Consider the following 22,322-nt stretch of genomic DNA (forward strand, 5'->3'; position numbering starts at 1 on the left):
GCTGCGAAACTTCTCTCATCCTGCCGTCCGCTCTGACTACAGTTTGGGAATGAGCTGAGCTGCATGCATAATAACACGGCACTGAGAATTGGATTCATTTGCGCGCTCTCTATCTCTCGCTTTATCCGAACCAAGGCATTCTAACGATGACAGCATAAACACACGTGGACCAAGGGTTCACTGTAGGAGTATATTGATGTGACCTATCTCGTGGTTTGGTTCTTTATGGCGCTTAAACTAAACTTCTGAGAAAAGGGTTTTAAAAAACGCTGCTGCGTTTGTGCAGAGGGGAGATAGAGATGTCATCTGGTCAAGGACTACTGAACGTCTTCTCCTGCTCCACTCCAGCCTCCAAAGCCATCTCCAAAAGGAAGTTGCGACAAACTCGGAGCCTGGACCCTGATATTATAAGGACATGTGGCACAGAGACAGATGGAACCCATGGGGACCGCTTGGGGTTACCGGGTTTGCGCGTTGAGGAGGCAGGTGCGTTTTCATCCTCGCCAAGCTCCCCTGAGCACCCGGTTGCGTTGAAATRAYATCCCCGMTCCAYAAATCTRAGGGTGAAACAACCCCTTTCGTCTTTATCTGGTCCCTCCACACCCTTGGACCTCTCCCCGACATCAAACTTTCCCTTTYARTATGARGTGTCTGTGAGGGGCACAAAGCGGAATACCGCGTGGGATTTACCGTTTCTGGTGAGGAGCCCCAGCGTCACTCCAACTGGGAGCACGAACACATTATTCTCACCGCGGAGATGGCTTCAGAAGAAGCAGCAACAGTCCAGTTCTCACGCCTATGTCGTTTGGAAGTCTGAGGTAAATATGACGATGCGTGCACTCCACGCAATAAAAAAAAAGCCTTCATGATATTCAAGAGGAATGACATATTGACAACATACTTTTGTCTTTGAGGATTTACAGTGGCCTCAGAAAGTATTTACACCTCTTGACTTATCCGCATTTAGTTGTGTTACAGCCTGAATTTAACGTTGATTAAATTTAGATGTTGTGTCACTGGCCTACACACAATACCGCGAATTAGGTTTTTAGAAAAGTTGACAAATTAAAAAAATCAAAAGCTGAAATGTCTTTAGTCAATAAGTATTCAATACCTTTGTTAAGGCAAGGTACAGACACATGCATACGCACACATTGTGATATTGTTGTATAGTGGTATTGAACATTTTGTGTTGTGGATATGTGGTGGTGTAGGGATGTTATATAATTTACTGTTTTATCTTTAGCTCATTCAGTACAAACATAGGTCACTGTTTTATCTTTTGTTTTATATAAAATGTGGGTGCTTTGGTGTGTAGTGGGGGGGATCCCTAATAAATACAAAATACAAATACAGAATAAAAATATTCCAAAACATGTATCCTGATTGCAATAAGGCACTAAAATTAAACTGCAATACAATATGTATGTTTGGGGCAAAGAGTACCTGTCAGCGATTGGGTGCAGAGATGTAGCGGAGTCAGGCGCAGGACACAGGTTTGAGCAACACAACTGAGTTTACTCACAAAAATTCAAGCAAAATTCCAAATAGGAAAATACATACAAACTAACACCTACAACAACCACTAAGACACCAACAATCACAGACAGAACAGAAATGTATGCCAGAGGGTTAAATAAGGAACATGATATGGGAATTGAAACCAGGTGTGTGTAATACAGACAAAACAAAACGAAAATGAAACATGGATCGGTGGTGACTAGAAAGCCGGTGACTTCGACCGCTGAACACCACCCGAACAAGGAGAGGGGCCGACTTCGGTGGAAGTCGTGACAGTACCCCCCCCCCCTTGACGCGCGGCTCCAGCAGCGCGCCGACACCGGCCTTGGGGAAGACCCGGAGGACGGGACGCGGGCGATCCGGGTGGAGACGGTGAAACTCCTGTAGCAATGAAGGATCTAGGATGTCCTCCACCGGTACCCAGCATCTCTCCTCCGGACCGTACCCCTCCCACTCCACGAGGTACTGAAGGCCCCTCGCCCGATGCCTTGAGTCCATGATGGCTCGTACGGTATACACCGGGACCCCCTCGATGTCCAGAGGGGGCGGAGGAACCTCCCGCACCTCAGACTGCTGGAGCGGACCAGCCACCACCGGCCTGAGGAGAGACACATGGGACGAGGGGTTAATACAATAATCAGGGGGGGAGTTGTAACCTATAACAAACCTTGTTCAGTCTCCTCAGGACTTTAAATGGCCCCACAAACCGCGGACCCAGCTTCCGGCAGGGCAGGTGAAGGGGCAGGTTTCGGGTCGAGAGCCAGACCCGATCCCCCGCCTCACTGCGGTCGCGGTCGGCACTCTCCTTTTTCCTCCTGACGGCCCGTTGTAGCCGCACATGGGCAGCGTTCCATCAGTCCAAATGAGGAAAGGGTGTTAAGCCCCCTCAAGCCAATGCCTCCACACCTTCAGAGCCTTGACAACAGCCAACAGCTCCCGGTCCCCCACATCATAGTTTCGCTCCGCCGGGCTGAGCTTCTTCGAAAAGAAAGCACAGGGGCGGAGCTTCGGTGGCGTACCCGAGCACTGAGACAGCACAGCTCCTATCCCAGCCTCGGACGCGTCCACCTCTACTATGAATGCCAAGGAGGGATCAGGATGAGCCAGTACGGGAGCCGAGGTAAACAGAGCCTTCAGGTGACCAAAAGCCCTGTCCGCCCCAGCTGACCACTGCAGTCGCACCGGTCCCCCCTTCAGCAAGGAGGTAATGGGAGCCGCTACCTGACCAAAACCCCGGATAAACCTCCGGTAGTAGTTGGCAAACCCTAAGAACCGTTGCACCTCCTTTACCGTGGTTGGAGTCGGCCAATTACACACGGCTGAAATTCGGTCATTTTCAATCTCCACCCCTGACGCGGATAAGCGGTACCCTAGGAAGGATACGGACTGTTGGAAGAACATACATTTCTCCGCCTTGACGTATAGGTTCATGTTCCAACAGTCGACCAAGCACCCTGCGCACAAGGGACACATGCTCGGCGCGAGTAGTGGAGTATATTAGAATGTCATCTATATACACCACTACACCCTGTCCGTGCAGGTCCCTGAAAATCTCATCCACAAAGGATTGGAAGACTGATGGAGCATTCATTAACCCCCCCCCCGGATACGCACCAGGTTGTAAGTGCTCCTGAGGTCCAATTTTGTGAAGAAGCGCGCCCCGTGCAATGACTCTGTCATACTGGCGATGAGAGGTAGCGGGTAACTGTATTTTACCGTAATCTGATTTAAACCTCGATAGTCAATACACGGGCGTAAACCTCCATCCTTCTTCTTCACAAAAAAGAAACTCGAGGAGACAGGTGAAGTGGAAGGCCGAATGTATCCCTGTCCCAGAGATTTGGCGACATATGTTTCCATAGCCTACCAGAAGATTTATCGCCCAATCCCCCTGTCGATGGGGTGGTAATTGGGTCGCCTTCTTTTTACAGAAGGCGAGTGCCAAATCGGCATATTCGGGGGGAATGTGCATGGTGGAAACCTGGTTTGGACTTTCCACCGTAGTGGCACATAAGGAAACACCTACAAACCTCCCTGAACACTGACAGGACCATCCCTCGAGAGCCCTCTGTTGCCATGAAATAATAGGATTATGAGAGGCCAACCAGGGAAGCCCCAACACAACAGGAAACGCAGGAGAGTCGATCAGGAAGAGACTAATTCTCTCCTCGTGACCCCCCTGCGTTATCATAGCAATGGGAGCTGTGACCTCCCTAATTAGCCCCGACCCCAAAGGACGACTATCTAAGGCATGTACAGGGAAGGGAACATCAGCAGGAACAATAGGGATCCCTAATCTATGTGCCAAGGAGCGGTCAATAAAGTTCCCAGCTGCGCCTGAATCTACTAGCGCCTTATGCTGGGAATGCGGGGAAAACTCAGGAAATTCTATAGGTAACCACATGTGTGCAACAGGGGGCTCTGGGTGAGTTGTGTGCCTACTCACCTGGGATGACCCACCAGTGCTCCGCCTGCTACCTCGACTTTCTGGAGAACCACCCCAGCACCGACCAGCAGTGTGCCCTCTGCTGCCACAGCTGGTGCAGGGAATGATCCCCCCTCCGGCCCCCCTCATAGCAGCCCCTCCCAACTCCATCGGTGTTGGATCCAAGGTGCTGGGAAATGGAACGGACCCCAATCCGGACGTCCGCGCGAGGCCAACAGGTTATCCAGCCGGATAGACAAGTCCACCAGCTGGTCCAGGTTGAGAGTGGTGTTCCTGCAGGCTAGCTCCCTACGAACGTCCTCTCGTAAACTACACCTGTAATGGTCGATCAGGGCCCGCTCATTCCATCCCGCACCAGCGGCCAGAGTTCTGAAGTCCAGTGCGAACTCTTGAGCGCTCCTCATCCCCTGTCTCAGATGGAACAATCGCTCTCCCGCCGCTCTACCTTCAGGTGGATGATCAAAAACTGCCCGGAAGCGGCGGGAGAAGTCCTCGTAGTCATCCAGAGTCGGACGTTCCCTTCCCCAGATGGCGTTGGCCCACTCCAGGGCTTTTCCAGTCAGGCAGGAGATGAGGGCGCTCACTCTCTTGCGTCCCGAAGGGGCCGGCTGAACAGCTGACAGGTAGAGCTCCAGCTGGAGTAGGAACCCCTGGCACCCGGCAGCTGTTCCGCGAGAGCTGAATCCCACTGGGTGCTGACGACGGAGGGGTGGACATCGGTGTAAGTTGAGGTGCGGGCGGAGGTGATGATGTTGGATTTAGAACAAGGAGAGGGGCCGACTTCGGCGGAAGTCGTGACAGTACCACTCTTCGTATTTTTAAGCATGGCGATGTCCGCATCATGTTATGGATATGCTTGTCATCGGCAAGGACTAGGGAGTGTTTTTAGGATAAAAATAAACGGAATAGACACTGGGAGACAGATTTACCTTTCATCAGGGCAATTACCTAAAACACAAGGCCAAACATACACTGGAGTTGCTTACCAAGACGACCTTGAATGTTCCTAAGTGGCCTAGTTACAGTTTTGACTTAAATCGACTTGAAAATGTATGGCAAGTTATAAATGGCTTTCTAGCAATGATCAACAATCAACTTTATTTTTTTATTTTTTATTTCACCTTTATTTAACCAGGTAGGCAAGTTCTCATTTACAATTGCGACATGGCCAAGATAAAGCAAAAGCAGTTTGATACATACAACAACACAGAGTTACACATGGAGTAAAACAAACATACAGTCAATAATACAGTAGAAAAATAAGTCTATATACAATGTGAGCAAATGAGGTGAGATAAGGGAGGTAAAGGCAAAAAAAGGCCATGGTGGCGAAGTAAATACAATATAGCAAGTAAAACACTGGAATGGTAGATTTGCAGTGGAAGAATGTGCAAAGTAGAAAATATAAATAATGGGGTGCAAAGGAGCAAAATAAAAATAAATAAATACAGTAGGTGAAGTGGTAGTTGTTTGGGCTAAATTATAGATGGGCTATGTACAGGTGCAGTAATCTGTGAGCTGCTCTGACAGCTGGTGCTTAAAGCTAGTGGGGGAGATAAATAAGTGTTTCCAGTTCAGAGATTTTTGTATTTCGTTGCAATCATTGGCAGCAGAGAACTGTAAGGAGAGGCGGCCAAAGGAGGAATTGGTTTTGGGGATGACCAGAGAGATATACCTGCTGGAGCGCGTGCTACAGGTGGGTGCTGCTATGGTGACCAGCGAGCTGAGATAAGGGGGGACTTTACCTAGCAGGGTCTTGTAGATGACCTGGAGCCAGTGGGTTTGACGACGAGTATGATGCGAGGGCCAGCCAACGAGAGTGTACAGGTCGCAGTGGTGGGTAGTATATGGGGCTTTGGTGACAAAAGGATGGCACGTGATAGACTGCATCCAATTGATTGAGTAGGTTATTGGAGGCTATTTTGTAGATGACATCGCCGAAGTCGAGGATCGGTAGGATGGTCAGTTTTACGAGGGTATGTTTGGCAGCATGAGTGAAGGATGCTTTGTTGCGAAATAGGAAGCCGATTCTAGATTTAACTTTGGATTGGAGATGTTTGATGTGAGTCTGGAAGGAGAGTTTTACAGTCTAACCAGACACCTAGGTATTTGTAGTTGTCCACATATTTAAGTCAGAACCGTCCAGAGTAGTGATGCTGGACGGGCGGGCAGGTGCAGGCAGCGATCGGTTGAATAGCATGCATTTAGTTTTACTTGTATTTAAGAGCAGTTGGAGGCCACGGAAGGAGAGTTGTATGGCATTGAAGCTCGTCTGGAGGGTTGTTAACACAGTGTCCAGAAGGGCCAGAAGTATACAGAATGGTGTCGTCTGCGTAGAGGTGGATCAGAGACTCACCAGCAGCAAGAGCGACATCATTGATGTATACAGAGAAGAGAGTCGGCCCAAGAATTGAACTCTGTGGCACCCCATAGAGACTGCCAGAGGCCGGACAACAGGCCCTCCGATTTGACACAAAGAAAGGGGTCAGATTGTCTAGCCCGGCTGATTTGTAGGGGTCCAGATTTTGCAGCTCTTTCAGAACATCAGCTGACTGGATTTGGGAGAAGGAGAAATGGGGAAGGCTTGGGCGAGTTGCTGTGGGGGGTGCAATGCTGTTGACCGGGGTAGGGGTAGCCAGGTGGAAAGCATGGCCAGCCGTAGAAAAATGCTTATTGAAATTCTCAATTATAGTGGATTTATCGGTGGTGACAGTGTTTCCTGTCCTCAGTGCAGTGGGCAGCTGGGAGGAGGTGTTCTTATTCTCCATGGACTTTACAGTGTCCCAGAACCTGTTTGAGTTTGTGTTGCAGGAAGCAAATTTCTGCTTGAAAAAGCTAGCCTTGGCTTTTCTAACTGCCTGTGTATATTGGTTTCTAGCTTCCCTGAAAAGTTGCATATCACGGGGGCTGTTCGATGTTAATGCAGAACGCCATAGGATGTTTTTGTGTTGGTTAAGGGCAGTCCGGTCTGGAGAGAACCAAGGGCTATATCTGTTCCTGGTTCTAAATTTCTTGAACGGGGCATGCTTATTTAAGATGGTGAGGAAGGCATTTAAAAAAAATAACCAGGCATCCTCTACTGACGGGATGAGATCAATATCCTTCCAGGATACCCCGGCCAGGTCGATTAGAAAGGCCTGCTCGCTGAAGTGTTTCAGGGAGCGTTTGACAGTGATGAGTGGAGGTCGTTTGACCGCTGACCCATTACGGATGCAGGCAATGAGGCAGTGATCGCTGAGATCTTGGTTGAAAACAGCAGAGGTGTATTTAGAGGGCAAGTTGGTTAGGATGATATCTATGAGGGTGCCCGTGTTTACGGCTTTGGGGTGGTACCTGGTAGGTTCATTGATAATTTGTGTGAGATTGAGGGCATCGAGCTTAGATTGTATGATGGCTGGGGTGTTAAGCATGTTCCAGTTTAAGTCGCCTAGCAGCACGAGCTCTGAAGATAGATGGGGGGCAATCAGTTCACATATGTCCAGAGCACAGCTGGGGGCAGAGGGTGGTCTATAGCAGGCGGCAATGGTGAGAGACTTGTTTTTAGAGAGGTGGATTTTTAAAAGTAGAAGTTCAAATTGCTTGGGTACAGACCTGGATAGTAGGACAGAACTCTGCAGGCTATCTTTGCAGTAGATTGCAACASCGCCCCCTTTGGKCGTTCTATCTTGTCMGAAAATGTTGTAGTTAGGAATGGAGATTTCAGAATWTTTGGTGGTCTTRCTAAGCCAGGATTCAGACACGGCTAGAACATCCGGGTTGGCAGAGTGTGCTAAAGCAGTGAATAAAACAAACTTAGGGAGGAGGCTTCTAATGTTAACATGCATGAAACCAAGGCTATTACGGTTACAGAAGTCATCAAAAGAGAGCGCCTGGGGAATAGGAGTGGAGCTAGGCACTGCAGGGCCTGGATTCACCTCTACATTACCAGAGGAACAGAGTAGGATAAGGGTACGGCTAAAAGCTATGAGAATTGGTCATCTAGGACGTCTGGAACAGAGAGTAAAAGGAGCAGGTGTCTGGGTGCGATAAAATAGCTTCAAGGTATAATGTACAGACAATGGTATGGTAGGATGTGAATACAGTGGAGGTAAACCTAGGCATTGAGTGATGATGAGAGAGATATTGTCTCTAGAAACATCATTGAAACCATCATCGCATGTGTGGGTGGTGGAACTGAAAGGTTGGATAAGGTATAATGAGCAGGGGTAGAGCTTGAAGAATAAAAAAAAAAAAAAAAAGTGCAAATATAAGGTGATTCTATCATGTAAAGACTCAGGGTTGTGAATAATTATGTAAATTAGATATTTCTGTATTTCATTTTCAAAAAATTTGCAAAAATGTCTAAAGACATCTTTTCACTTTGTCATGATGGGCTATTGTGTTTAGATGTGTAAAAAAATAAGAAGATTTAATCCGTTTTGAATTCAGGCTGTACCACAACAAAATGTGTAACAACTTAAGGGGTATGAAGACTTTCTGAAGGCGCTGTATAACGTTCCGGAGTAGGCCTCTTGTTTATATTTCCATTTCTTGTCTTTTGATAATTAGAGATTATTTGTTTAATATTTTCATAGTTAATAGGAGAGAGTGCCTGCAATATTAGGCCTTCCAAATGAAGCGTGCATGTAACAGCGTCTGCAGAGTGTCTGCAGCAGTCAGACCCATAATGAAATCCTTACAAAAACATACTTGGGACTTATTTTTAGCTGCGGCTTTATTGGCTGCATATTTGGCAGCTGTCCACATGCTCCAGTCTAGTTGAAAGGTGTAATGATGTTTTCCCCCCCCCCCATCTCTTGTGGACTCCCTTGCTATCTGGGATCCTTAGGACGCTCATACCTGAAGTTTACATTTGAAATGGTTAAGGTAAGGGCTAAAGTTAGTGTTAGGTAAGGGAGGCTGCTTTAGGGAGGACGGCTCATAATAATGGCTGGAAAGGAGTTAATGGAATGGCATCAAACACATAGAAACCATGTGTTTGATGTATTTGATACCATTCCACCGATTCCGCTCCAGCCATTACAATGAGCCCGCCCTCCCCAATTAAGGTTCCACCAACCTCCTGTGGTTATGGTTAAGGTTAGGGTAAAGCAGGGCTCTCCAACCCTCTTCCCCTCCAACCCTAATATAGCGCACCTGATTCTAATAATTAGCTGGTTGATAAGCTGAATCAAGTTAGTTACAACTGGTGTTGGAGCGAAAACCTACAGGACGATAGCTCTCCAGGAACAGGGTTGGAGAGCCCTAGGGTAAATGGAGGGGTTAAGGTTAGGGTTAGGGTTGGGACGTCCCAAGGATCCCGTGTAGCGCTAACCCTGGAATTACGCTCATGTAGCGATGCTTTGGCAGCACGTGACAACGCGTTTTGATGGCACTGAGTTGGTTCTCACCAGTGTGAACTGAACTGTCACTGGGTCAAAAGACAGACACATGAAAAAAATTAGCTGTCTCACGATTTGCGGACCCTTCCCCATTATGTTGTTGTTCCCCAAACAGGGCAATGAATGTGACATAGACCTATGATTCAGGAAACTCAGTCAGTGTGAATGGTGGGAATTTCCTACAAGCCTGACTGTGATTGAATATAATATAATATAATTGAATTAAATGTGTATTTAAATCCATTAAACAGAGGCAACAATTATTATTTCCTTTTTTTGCTGACAGTTAAACTATGGTGACTTTGATGCTCTAGGATGCAGGAGTAGAGGCAGTATCTTTCCTGTGACTGGTATTATCCCTTCGAGCTACACTACACTAAGTGTACACCTGCCCGTCGAACATCTTATTCCAAGTCATGGGCATTAATATGGAGTTGGTCCCCGCTTTGCTGCTATAACAGTATCTACTCTTCTGGGAAGGCTTTCCACTAGATGTTGGAACATTGCTGCGGGTACTTGCTTCTATTCAGCCATAAGAGCATTAGTGAGGTCGGGAACTGATGTTGGGCGATTAGGCCTGGCTCGCAGTCGGCATTCCAATTAATCCAAAAGGTGTTCGATGGAGTTGAGGTCAGGGCTCTTTACAGGCCAGTCAAGTTCTTCCACACCAATCTCGACAAATTATTTCTGTATGGATTTCGCTTTGTGCACAGGGAATTTTCATGCTGGATCAGGAAAAGGCCTTCCCCAAACTGTTGCCACAATGTTGGAAGCACAGAATCGTCTACAATGTCATTGTATGCTGTAGGTTTAATATTTCCCTTCACTGGAACTAAGGGGCCTTGCCCGAACCATGAAAAACAACCCCAGACCTTTATTCTTCCTCCAACAAACTTTACAGTTAGCACAATGCAATCGGCAGGTGTCGTTCTTCTGGCATCCGCCAAACCCAGATTTGTCCGTTGGACTGCCCAATGGTGAAGCGTGATTCATCACTCCAGAGAACGCGTTTCCATTGCTCCAGAGTTCAATGGCGGCGATCTTTACACCACTCAAGCCAATGCTTGGCATTGCACATGGTGATCTTAGGCTTGTGTGTGGCTGCTCGGCCATGAAGCTCCCGACGAACAGTTATTGTGCTGACATGACTTCCAGAGGCAGTTTGGAACTCGGTAGTGAGTGTTTCAACCAAGGACAGACAATTGTTACGCGTTTCAGCACTTGGCGGTCCCGTTCTGTGAGCTTGTGTGGCATACCACTTCGCGTCTGAGCCGTTGTTGTGCCGAGACGTTTCCAATTCATAATAACAGCACTTACCGCTTACAGGCAGCTCTAGCAGGGCAGAAATTAGTTGGAAAGGTGGCATCTTATGACAGTGCCACGTTGTTTAAAATACTCAATTCCAAAACCAACATGTCAGGTTTGCTATGTTTGCTACAGAAAGGACAGGTAGTTAGTTCATCATTACCAGAGGTTCTAAACTAGTTGACATCAACAGCATGTGATGTAACGTATAAAGTATTTTGGGTCTCTGATTCAGTTGGGGCGATGAAATGTGTGTTTGATCTGCTATCTATTATCTCTAGAAGGCTCCTTTGAAGTCTACAATTAATCGTCTACCTGGGTGTAATTGGGTGTTGCCTCATTGGGTGTGTAATTTCTCAACCAATCAATAAATCAATCAAATGTATTCATCAAACCATTTTTACATCAGCAGATGTCACAAAGTGCTTATATAGAAACCCAGCCTAAAACCCTAAGGGTACCTATTGAAAGTACAGGGAACATTAATTGTAAACCGAAACTGGCAAAGGTGGTTTGGGATTCATGGTTTTTGGATCACTCCCAAGTCCTATCATATTATACACTAACAAGGTCGTAACTCTGTTTTTGGATACCCTACCACTGCATACATTATGTATCATTGAGATAAAGCAGGGTTGCTTCTTCTTCTCCACAATATTCAGATACGGTAGTGGTAGCCCACTAGTCTATTCCTACAGACGCTGGCAAGCACAACTAGTGGATACATGCTGTAGTGTATTCAGTTTTTTCCAACATGTTTTTATCATATCATATTTTGTTTTGTAGCTTGCTTATCTTGTCATAAATTGCCATTTGACAGTCTATCTTTGGATTCCCTTAGTGGGTGTTGGGTGTTTATTAGCGGGTGTTGATTCTGTATTGATTCTGTGTCAGATAGGCCTAATGAAATCACAAGATACCGAATGGAAAATTTCGACCAACTACTCTGCTAAGAGATTCCGAGTAGAGTAATTATTATTGTCCGATGTGATCCACGAACAGGAAGTGAAACCAGTTTGTTGACGTTTGTGAGGAACCAGAAGGTTCAGGACCTATTTTTGGACATCACTTCCATTAATGGTTTAAGAGTGAACGAGTGGAAAGAAGAAAAAGGGGGGAAGAGAAGGAGAAAAGCAGTAGCTAGGGTGTCTTAGTTTATCTTATTGAGTAATTCTACTAAAGACACCAGCTTGAAGCTTCAGTCAGGCTAAAACAAGAAAAGGCCATTACTGGACAGTATGTTTACTGTTTATGTTCCGTTGTTGCTAAGTAGGCCTGAGACTCATCCAGGCATATATTATTTAATTTAATGCACATTCTGTACAGTATAGCATATGAAGAGTTTATTTCCAATATGCTTTATCCACCTATTTTTCACATTTGTGTTTTTTCATCTGAAGTTATTGCTAATGGGTGCCTTCACGTGTGTGTCATATTACTGTTCTCAAATTTTAAATTCATAGATTTTAGATGTGTGTAAGAAATAGTTTTATTTTTGGCAAAACGCTATATATACATTGTTTAGCTGGAATGGAATGTTCGTATCCTGTATATTTGACTGTGATATGTGGTTGTCTCACCTAGCTATCTTAAGATGAATGCACTTACTGTAAGTCGCTCTGGATAAYAGCATCTGCTAAATGACTAAAATGTAAAATATAAATGTTTTACATGCAAATCTCATATTACTGTATTTAATGATATACTGTATCAACAAAAAWATATATATATTTTAAACATTGATGTCAATTTCTTTTGTCTTATTTGCTACATTTAACTGTGTAAAACATATCAAAACTACTTATATCTCTGAGTGATGCGGACATAAAGCATTTTGAAAATAATATGATTATTTCTCCCTCTGATATGAAACCATGAAGTGATAGATTTTAAGCAAATACTGTACATGACTGTCATTGAACAACTCCATGCCATAGGAAAAAAAACACACCAATCTCTTTTATAATTTCTTAAAACAATAAAAGCTAATTTACCAACATCTCTGAAAAATTGCTATATAGCGTTTTGGAATGAAACTCTTCATATAGTTCTGGTTGGAGCATGTGCATGTCACTGATATGTCCACATCATACTCATTTAGTATAAGTATGTATTAATTTAGTTACTAGACGTTATCTCAAAGAGTTATTCACAAATTGGCACCATGTTGTTATCCCTTCGCTCCTTACTTGTGATTTATACTGGCAACCCTTTTAGCTGCAGTTACCTAATGGCTTCTTCCCACTCCTATAAGGTGACAGTAGAATAACATTACCGAGTATTACTGATATACAGTTGAAGTCGGAAGTTTACATACACCTTAGCCAAGTACATTTAAACTCAGTTTTTCACAATTCCTGACATTTAGTCCTAGTAAAAATGGCCTGTCTAAGGTCAGTTAGGATGACCACTTAATTTTAAGAATGTGAAATGTCAGAATAATAGTAGCGAGAATGATTTATTTCAGCTTTTATTTCTTTCATCACATTCCCAGTGGGTCAGAAGTTTACATACACTCAATTAGTATTTGGTAGCATTGCCTTTAAATTGTTTAACTTGGGTCAAATGTTTCAGGTAGCCTTCCACTAGCTTCCCACAATAAGTTGGGTGAATTTTGGCCCATTCCTCCTGACAGAGCTGGTGTAACTGAATCAGGTTTATAGGCCTCCTTGCTCGCACACGCTTTTTTCAGTTTCTGCCCACACATTTTCTATAGGATTGAGGTCAGGGCTTTGTGATGGCCACTCCAATACCTTGACTTTGTTGTCCTTAAGCCATTTTGCCAAAACTTTGGAAGTATGCTTGGGGTCATTGTCCTTTGGAAGACCCATTTGCGACCAAGCTTTAACTTCCTGACTGATGTCTTGAGATGTTGCGTCAATATATCCACATCATTTCCCTCCTCATGATGCAGTCTATTTGCACCAGTCCCTCCTGCAGCAAAGCACCCCACAACATGATGCTGCCACCCCCGTGCTTCACGGTTGGGATGGTGTTCTTCGGCTTGCAAGCCTCCCCTTTTTCCTCCAAACATAACAATGGTCACTATGGCCAAACAGTTCTATTTTTGTTTCATCAGACCAGAGGAAATTTCTCCAAAAAGTACGATCTTTGTCCCCCATGTGCAGTTGCAACCGTAGTCTGGCTTTTTTATGGCGCTTTTGGAGCAGTTGCTTCTTCCTTGCTGAGCGGCCTTTCAGGTTATGTTGATATAGAACTCATTTTACTGTGGATATACAGTTGAAGTCAGAAGTTTACAAACACTTAAGTTGGAGTCATTAAAACTAGTTTTTCAATTACTCCACAATTTCTTGTTAACAAACCATATCTACTTTGTGCATGACACAGTAATTTTTCCAACAATTGTTTACAGACAGATTATTTAACGTATAATTCACTGTATCACAATTCCAGTGGGTCAGAAGTTTACATACACTAAGTTGACTGTGCCTTTAAACAGCTTGGAAAATTCCAGAAAATTATGTATTGGCTTTAGAAGCTTCTGCTAATTGACATAATTTGAGTCAATTGGAGGTGTACCTGTGGATGTTTTTCAAGGCCTACCTTCAAACTCAGTGCCTCTTTGCTTGACATCATGGGAAACTCAAAAGAAATCAGCCAAGACATCAGAAAAAAAATGTAGACCTCCACAAGTCTGGTTCATCCTTGGGAGCAATTTCCAAATGCCTGAGGTACCTATGTTTCATCTGTACAAACAATAGCAAGTATAAACACCATGGGACCACGCAGCCGTCATACCGCTCAGGAAGGAGACGCATTCTGTCTCCTAGAGATGAACGTACTTTGGTGCGAAAAGTGCAAATCAATCCCAGATAAACAGCAAAGGACCTTGTGAAGATGCTGGAGGAAACAGGTACAAAAGTATCTATATCCATAGTAAAACGAGTCCTATATCGACATAACCTGAAAGGCCGCTCAGCAAGGAAGAAGCCACTGTTCCAAAACCACCATAAAAAAGCCAGACTACGGTTTGCAACTGCACATGGGGTCAAAGATCGTACTTTTTGGAGAAATGTCCACTGGTCTGGTGAAACAAAAATAGAACTGTTAGGCCATAATGCCTTGAGGGCAGAAACAAATGTGAATGGTTTATTTAGGCGAGAAATGTGATGGGTTACGTTTAGACATGTAATCCCAAATGTTTAATGTTCGGGTTTGCGGTGAGGTTAAGTTTGTGCAATCACTGTTAGTGTAAGATTGAATAAGYAAAACTACTCTGAGCTACAGGTTGGTTGATGCTCAGTGCCACATTAGTCAGTTTTCACAGTACAATGTATATGTTCTAGTCTAGCTGGCATAGACAGAGACAGACACACGGAGAGACATTCTCAAGTCAAGTGACCTAGAGAAGACCTCCTGTCAAAACAATCAAGACCATGTGTTCAAAGACCATTGATAACTGCCCGTACCTGTTCAAAGACTGCAGACTGCAGGTCTAACTGGATGCATGTGTTCAAAGAAGGTTAGGTAGATATACTGTACTGGACGTGTGCTGAGCGTGTCTCCTCAGTATAGTCATCGTGAGGTCTGTCTTCAGGCTACAGTGCTGTTTAGGCAAGTCCAGTTGATTGATCACACATTGTGATGGATCACACTGGGATCTTTTAGGAAAGGGTTTTGATTTCAACTCGATTTTGCCTAAAAGCTACCCCACCTTACACTCTGCACATACGCACGCACGCACACACGCACGCACGCCCGCCCGCCCGCACACACACACATTTTTTTTAAAGAGGGGAGTGACGATCTTGACAGAGACATCTCTGGAATGTTTTTCAGAGTGTGTGTAGTAGCGTCTGGATTGGTTCAACCTGCCATCCCTTTTGCCCACTTCACTTTTTCACGCAGTGCTGAATCGCAGCTCTGTCTTAGTTCGAAAATAAGTCTCAGTAAATGTCATCTGACAATTATTATTCCCTGGCCAGACTTCAATCAAATGATGAAGCTAATTGCAGAAAGAAGACAGTGCGTCTGCACGCCACACCAGCAGAAATAACTGGTTCGCATTTTTTCCCCTCACATACTTCTCCTTAGGGAAATCAACCGTGGATTTGCGTCTGCGAATCTTCTGCCGCTAGAGTTGTAATTTAATTTCACGCAGAATGTAATTTGTTGTGGTAGTTGCTATTGCTGACCGACACCATGCTATCTGGGTCAGATTGTTTTTTAGAGTTGTTGCTTGCATTTTATATCTCTATTATTTATCAGTCAATCACAGAGCATGGTCTTGATTGTTTTGACAGGAGGTCTTCTCTAGGTCACTTGACTTGAGAATGTCTCTCCGTGTGTCTGTCTCTGTCTATGCCAGCTAGACTAGAACATATACATTGTACTGTGAAAACTGACTAATGTGGCACTGAGCATCAACCAACCTGTAGCTCAGAGTAGTTTTRCTTATTCAATCTTACACTAACAGTGATTGSACAAACTTAACCTCACCGCAAACCCGAACATTAAACATTTGGGATTACATGTCTAAACGTAACCCATCACATTTCTCGCCTAAATAAACCATTCACATTTGTTTCTGCCCTCAAGGCATTATGGCCTAACAGTTCTATTTTTGTTTCACCAGACCAGTGGACATTTCTCCAAAAAGTACGATCTTTGACCCCATGTGCAGTTGCAAACCGTAGTCTGGCTTTTTTATGGTGGTTTTGGAACAGTGGCTTCTTCCTTGCTGAGCGGCCTTTCAGGTTATGTCGATATAGGACTCGTTTTACTATGGATATAGATACTTTTGTACCTGTTTCCTCCAGCATCTTCACAAGGTCCTTTGCTGTTTATCTGGGATTGATTTGCACTTTTCGCACCAAAGTACYTTCATCTCTAGGAGACAGAATGCGTCTCCTTCCTGAGCGGTATGACGGCTGCGTGGTCCCATGGTGTTTATACTTGCTATTGTTTGTACAGATGAACATGGTACCTTCAGGCATTTGGAAATTGCTCCCAAGGATGAACCAGACTTGTGGAGGTCTACATTTCTTTTCTGATTTCTTGGCTGATTTCTTTTGAGTTTCCCATGATGTCAAGCAAAGAGGCACTGAGTTTGAAGGTAGACCTTGAAGTACATCCACAGGTACACCTCCAATTGACTCAAATTATGTCAATTAGCAGAAGCTTCTAAAGCCATGACATCATTTTCTGGAATTTTCCAAGCTGTTTAAAGGCARAGTCAACTTAGTGTATGTAAACTTCTGACCCACTGGAATTGTGATACAGTGAATTATACGTTAAATAATCTGTCTGTAAACAATTGTTGGAAAAATTACTTGTGTCATGCACAAAGTAGATATGGTTTGTTAACAAGAKATTTGTGGAGTAYTTGAAAAACTAGTTTTAATGACTCCAACTTAAGTGTTTGTAAACTTCTGACTTCAACTGTATATCCACAGTAAAATGAGTTCTATATCAACATAACCTGAAAGGCCGCTCAGCAAGGAAGAAGCAACTGCTCCAAAAGCGCCATAAAAAAGCCAGACTACGGTTTGCAACTGCACATGGGGACAAAGATCGTACTTTTTGGAGAAATGTCCTCTGGTCTGATGAAACAAAAATAGAACTGTTTGGCCATAGTGACCATTGTTATGTTTGGAGGAAAAAGGGGGAGGCTTGCAAGCCGAAGAACACCATCCCAACCGTGAAGCACGGGGGTGGCAGCATCATGTTGTGGGGGTGCTTTGCTGCAGGAGGGACTGGTGCAAATAGACTGCATCATGAGGAGGGAAATGATGTGGATATATTGACGCAACATCTCAAGACATCAGTCAGGAAGTTAAAGCTTGGTCGCAAATGGGTCTTCCAAATGGACAATGACCCCAAGCATACTTCCAAAGTTTTGGCAAAATGGCTTAAGGACAACAAAGTCAAGGTATTGGAGTGGCCATCACAAAGCCCTGACCTCAATCCTATAGAAAATGTGTGGGCAGAACTGAAAAAGCGTGTGCGAGCAAGGAGGCCTATAAACCTGATTCAGTTACACCAGCTCTGTCAGGAGGAATGGGCCAAAATTCACCCAACTTATTGTGGGAAGCTAGTGGAAGGCTACCTGAAACATTTGACCCAAGTTAAACAATTTAAAGGCAATGCTACCAAATACTAATTGAGTGTATGTAAACTTCTGACCCACTGGGAATGTGATGAAAGAAATAAAAGCTGAAATAAATCATTCTCGCTACTATTATTCTGACATTTCACATTCTTAAAATTAAGTGGTCATCCTAACTGACCTTAGACAGGCCATTTTTACTAGGACTAAATGTCAGGAATTGTGAAAAACTGAGTTTAAATGTACTTGGCTAAGGTGTATGTAAACTTCCGACTTCAACTGTATATCAGTAATACTCTGTAATGTTATTCTACTGTCACCTTATAGGAGTGGGAAGAAGCCATTAGGTAACTGCAGCTAAAAGGGTTGCCAGTATAAATCACAAGTAAGGAGCGAAGGGATAACAACATGGTGCCAATTTGTGAATAACTCTTTGAGATAACGTCTAGTAACTAAATTAATACATACTTATACTAAATGAGTATGATGTGGACATATCAGTGACATGCACATGCTCCAACCAGAACTATATGAAGAGTTTCATTCCAAAACGCTATATAGCAATTTTTCAGAGATGTTGGTAAATTAGCTTTTATTGTTTTAAGAAATTATAAAAGAGATTGGTGTGTTTTTTTTCCTATGGCATGGAGTTGTTCAATGACAGTCATGTACAGTATTTGCTTAAAATCTATCACTTCATGGTTTCATATCAGAGGGAGAAATAATCATATTATTTTCAAAATGCTTTATGTCCGCATCACTCAGAGATATAAGTAGTTTTGATATGTTTTACACAGTTAAATGTAGCAAATAAGACAAAAGAAATTGACATCAATGTTTAAAATATATATATWTTTTTGTTGATACAGTATATCATTAAATACAGTAATATGAGATTTGCATGTAAAACATTTATATTTTACATTTTAGTCATTTAGCAGATGCTRTTATCCAGAGCGACTTACAGTAAGTGCATTCATCTTAAGATAGCTAGGTGAGACAACCACATATCACAGTCAAATATACAGGATACGAACATTCCATTCCAGCTAAACAATGTATATATAGCGTTTTGCCAAAAATAAAACTATTTCTTACACACATCTAAAATCTATGAATTTAACATTTGAGAACAGCATCTGACTGAAAAAGTGGACCCTAAGACAAACAAAATCCTAGAAGTGAAGATAGCATGTTATTGGATTTGTGTATGAAGGGGACTATTTGTTGGTTTATCAGGAGACACATTGACACACCATTCCCACAACTACTAGCCTGGTCCCAGATCTCTGTGCTCTTCTGACTCTTATCCTATGACAAGAAAGCACAAACAGATCATGGGCCAGGCTATACAACTAGTGCTAGCCCACCATCACCACTAGGCTACTGACTTTTGGCTTCTGCATTATCTCAAGATGGCTCCCTCAGGTGATACACAGAGTGAAGTGCTCCTGCTGTCTCTGTGAGAGAAACAGTGGAATGTCTATGCAGTAGAAAATCATACTATGATGATGTTTTACAGCTCGGAGAAATGAAAATAACCATCGTCTGTTCTCCCTGTCAGGAGAGGAAAACATTCAAAATTGTGGGTTTGTTCAAACACAGGAGTAAGATGCCACAAAGGGTTCCATGACAAATACGATCTGGCTGAGGGTGATCATTTAGTTAGTTTGTAATATTGAATGCTGGATTTTTGTACGATTTTCAGTGCTTTAAAACGTTTTTGGGTGCTATATTTCACAACTGTAGTGTGAAATGTATACTGTTTATTAGCAGTCATTTCACCAAACAAATGGAATTTCGGGGCATGGTTTTGGTTTATTATTTGTCTATATGGAAAGTGTTCTCTCCTTTGAGAAAAAGGGGTATCTACTGAAATAGAACCACATGTCAAGTAAACATGAATTTCCGTTGCCAAATCTCAGTGTCTGTTGCCAATTAAGTCTCTCCTACAAGGACTCACACGTTAATGTGGTCAGTCATGGGCAAAGCATGTATATGATTTAAGCCATTTCAAACCCTCACACTCCTCCAATATAAGTGTTTATACTGGGTATTGGGTTCATGAATTCAATTTATTTATTCATTTAGTTGAATATGAACTGTGGCAATCTGTTATACAAAGGCAAAATCTTCACATGGAGAAATTCACAAGTAATATATTTCAAACAGAGCTGGGCTTTCAGCCCATGTGAAATGGAATAGTAGCTTTGTAAGAGGCCCTCCATTCCCCTCAAGTCAATATCACTGATTACCATGTTTGTGGCTGTTCAGTAGAACACACATATAGACTACCTACACACTTGCTCAAGATCACAAAGCTTGGAGAGTTGGACTCACGTATTTTGCTCTACGGTTATTACCATCTTGCATGCCAACCGGGAGACTAGTTTAGAGGTGCTGCTGTTTCTCTGTGCCTCTGTTCATCTGTAATAGAGGGCCATACGGGCCGGCCCTTCTGCCAGCGGGACCTGTAGACTTCATCAGGCCGAGGAAGTCGAGCCGTTTTCATTTCCTGTCACTACTAGAGAATGAGCCTGAAGGAAGGAAGTGTTTTATAGGCCAGGTCTACTTCAGTCGGTCAGGAGGGTTTAATAAGATACATTCTATTTGACACACAAGTTGTATTTTATTTGTGATGTGAATTATATCTTATTTGGAGTGAGAAGCCTGAAAACAAGTGTCATTAACAAATGATTACAACTATAAGTCTTCATTTACCTTGTGCTTTAATTTCCATCTAGGATTTGTCTGTGTCAGACCTCTCTAACATCGGTACAGTTCTGCTCAAGTGAGATAAGATCGGCAGAAATGATTTGTGCATGTTTTTCGAGAACATGAAGTTTGGCATCTAGTTTCCGTTCGCATGCCGTTCCTACTGAGACTCAGTATCACTATGAGGGAGAAGAAATAAATCACTTTTAGGATGGGATTACCACTCCCACATCCAAGAATTTCATATTTTGTACTTAACTCTTTGAGATACAATAATTCCTAATACAGTCATTCCTAAAAAGGAGAAAGAAAAAGCGTTCTTGGGTGCTGTAGGTTATGTTTTACGTGTCCGAATCATTCCGTTTTTTTCTGTAGACTATTATAGTAGATGAGGGAATGAAGCTTGTCCATGGCTGCTTCCTGGACCCATGGCTGCTTCCTGGACCCATGGCTGCTTTCCAGCAACACTCATCCTTGGCTGCTTCCTAGCATCAGCCTCACTCGTCTTTGGCTGCTTCCTAGCTTCAGCCTCACTCGTCCACGGCTGCTTCCTGGACCCATGGCTGCTTTCCAGCAACACTCATCCTTGGCTGCTTTCTAGCTTCAGCCTCACTCGTCCACGGCTGTTTCCTGGCTTCAGCCTCATTCGTCCACGGCTGCTTCCTAGCTTCCACCTCACTCGTCCACGGCTGCTTCCTAGCTTCCGCCTCACTCGTCCACGGCTTCTTCCTAGCTTCCACCTCACTCGTCCACGGCTTCTTCCTAGCTTCAGCCCCAGAGAAGAGTGGAAGAGTTGTTTGGATTTCCAGTCCATTGATGCATGGGACCCTGACGAAAAAGGGTGACTGCCCACAATTCCCAATCCTCTCCTCTGGCTTCACACTCAGCTAAATTCCAGCTATTTCTTCTCAATTTTTTTCACCCTGCTTTCCCAGGCCTGTTGTTACCTAGAATAACCAAGGCAGTGGTGTCAGAAACACACAGTAGTCTGAATGGCATACGGACGTTTATGCTGTAGAACTACTAGGTCCCCTCCATTCAGTTATGTCTATAGGAGCCTTGGCTCACTGTTAGAAAGATAAATATGGGTCGTTTTGAATTCACCAATTTGATTGATGTTGTGATTGATCTAGATGGGAGGATACAGAGGCTTCAGTTGAATCCTATGTCGATATAGGATCATGCTGACATTTAATCAAGTCCACAGAATGAGCTTGTGGAATAAGTGACACAGTTATACCTAGCAACATTGTCCTGTTGCAGATTCCATATTCAGATGTTTGAATCAATTCGTAGCTAAACAAACTCTACAGACACCCTGTGATGTGGTTCAGTGTGTTCTTATCCAAGTGAACATAGAATCTAATGTACTGTTCCAGACAGCTCTCTGATTGACTTGGGTCAAAAGAGGGGTAAGTCAGTGTGAGGAGGCCCACGTGAAGAACCCAATTGGCCCAGCATTGTCCGGGTTTTGGCCGGTGTAGGCCATTATTGTAAATAAGAATTTGTTCTTAACTGACTTGCCTAGTTAAATAAAGGTTCAGTATGCATACTACCTCTATCATATTGAAACTGCTGATATTAGCCCACTACCACGTTCATGCTGCTACTTCTACTTGTACCACTAGCAATTGATACTGTTCCCACTACTTTTACTTATGTTGTCATTGGATACACATGTAATAACAACAGGCACACAGACCTCTCTACCTTACCCCTGGAGTGTTTCTCTCTCTCTCTCTCTTCTCCGCTCCCTCTCTCCGTTCTGCCTGTTCAGTGCTGTGACCTGACCTCTGGTTTCCGTGGCAGCCAACTGGGCTGGGCCCTCCTTCTCTTCCGTATCGTAGCGTTCTTCACTGCACTTAATCACATGGACGAAGCCTCA

The 22,322-nt window shown here is 43.7% G+C and overlaps 1 protein-coding gene across 1 annotated transcript in view; it reads left to right on the forward strand.

The window, feature by feature from the left end:
• LOC111971064 (rho GTPase-activating protein 6-like) overlaps positions 1 to 22,322 on the forward strand; it is a 110,331-nt gene continuing 88,009 nt past the window's right edge. Inside the window, 1 exon segment of the mRNA XM_070445866.1 lies at positions 1 to 818. Coding sequence (XP_070301967.1) covers positions 300 to 818 — 519 coding nt within the window. The 5' untranslated portion in view covers positions 1 to 299.

Source organism: Salvelinus sp. IW2-2015, linkage group LG12, assembly GCF_002910315.2.
Source record: "Salvelinus sp. IW2-2015 linkage group LG12, ASM291031v2, whole genome shotgun sequence".
NCBI lineage: Eukaryota > Metazoa > Chordata > Actinopteri > Salmoniformes > Salmonidae > Salvelinus > Salvelinus sp. IW2-2015.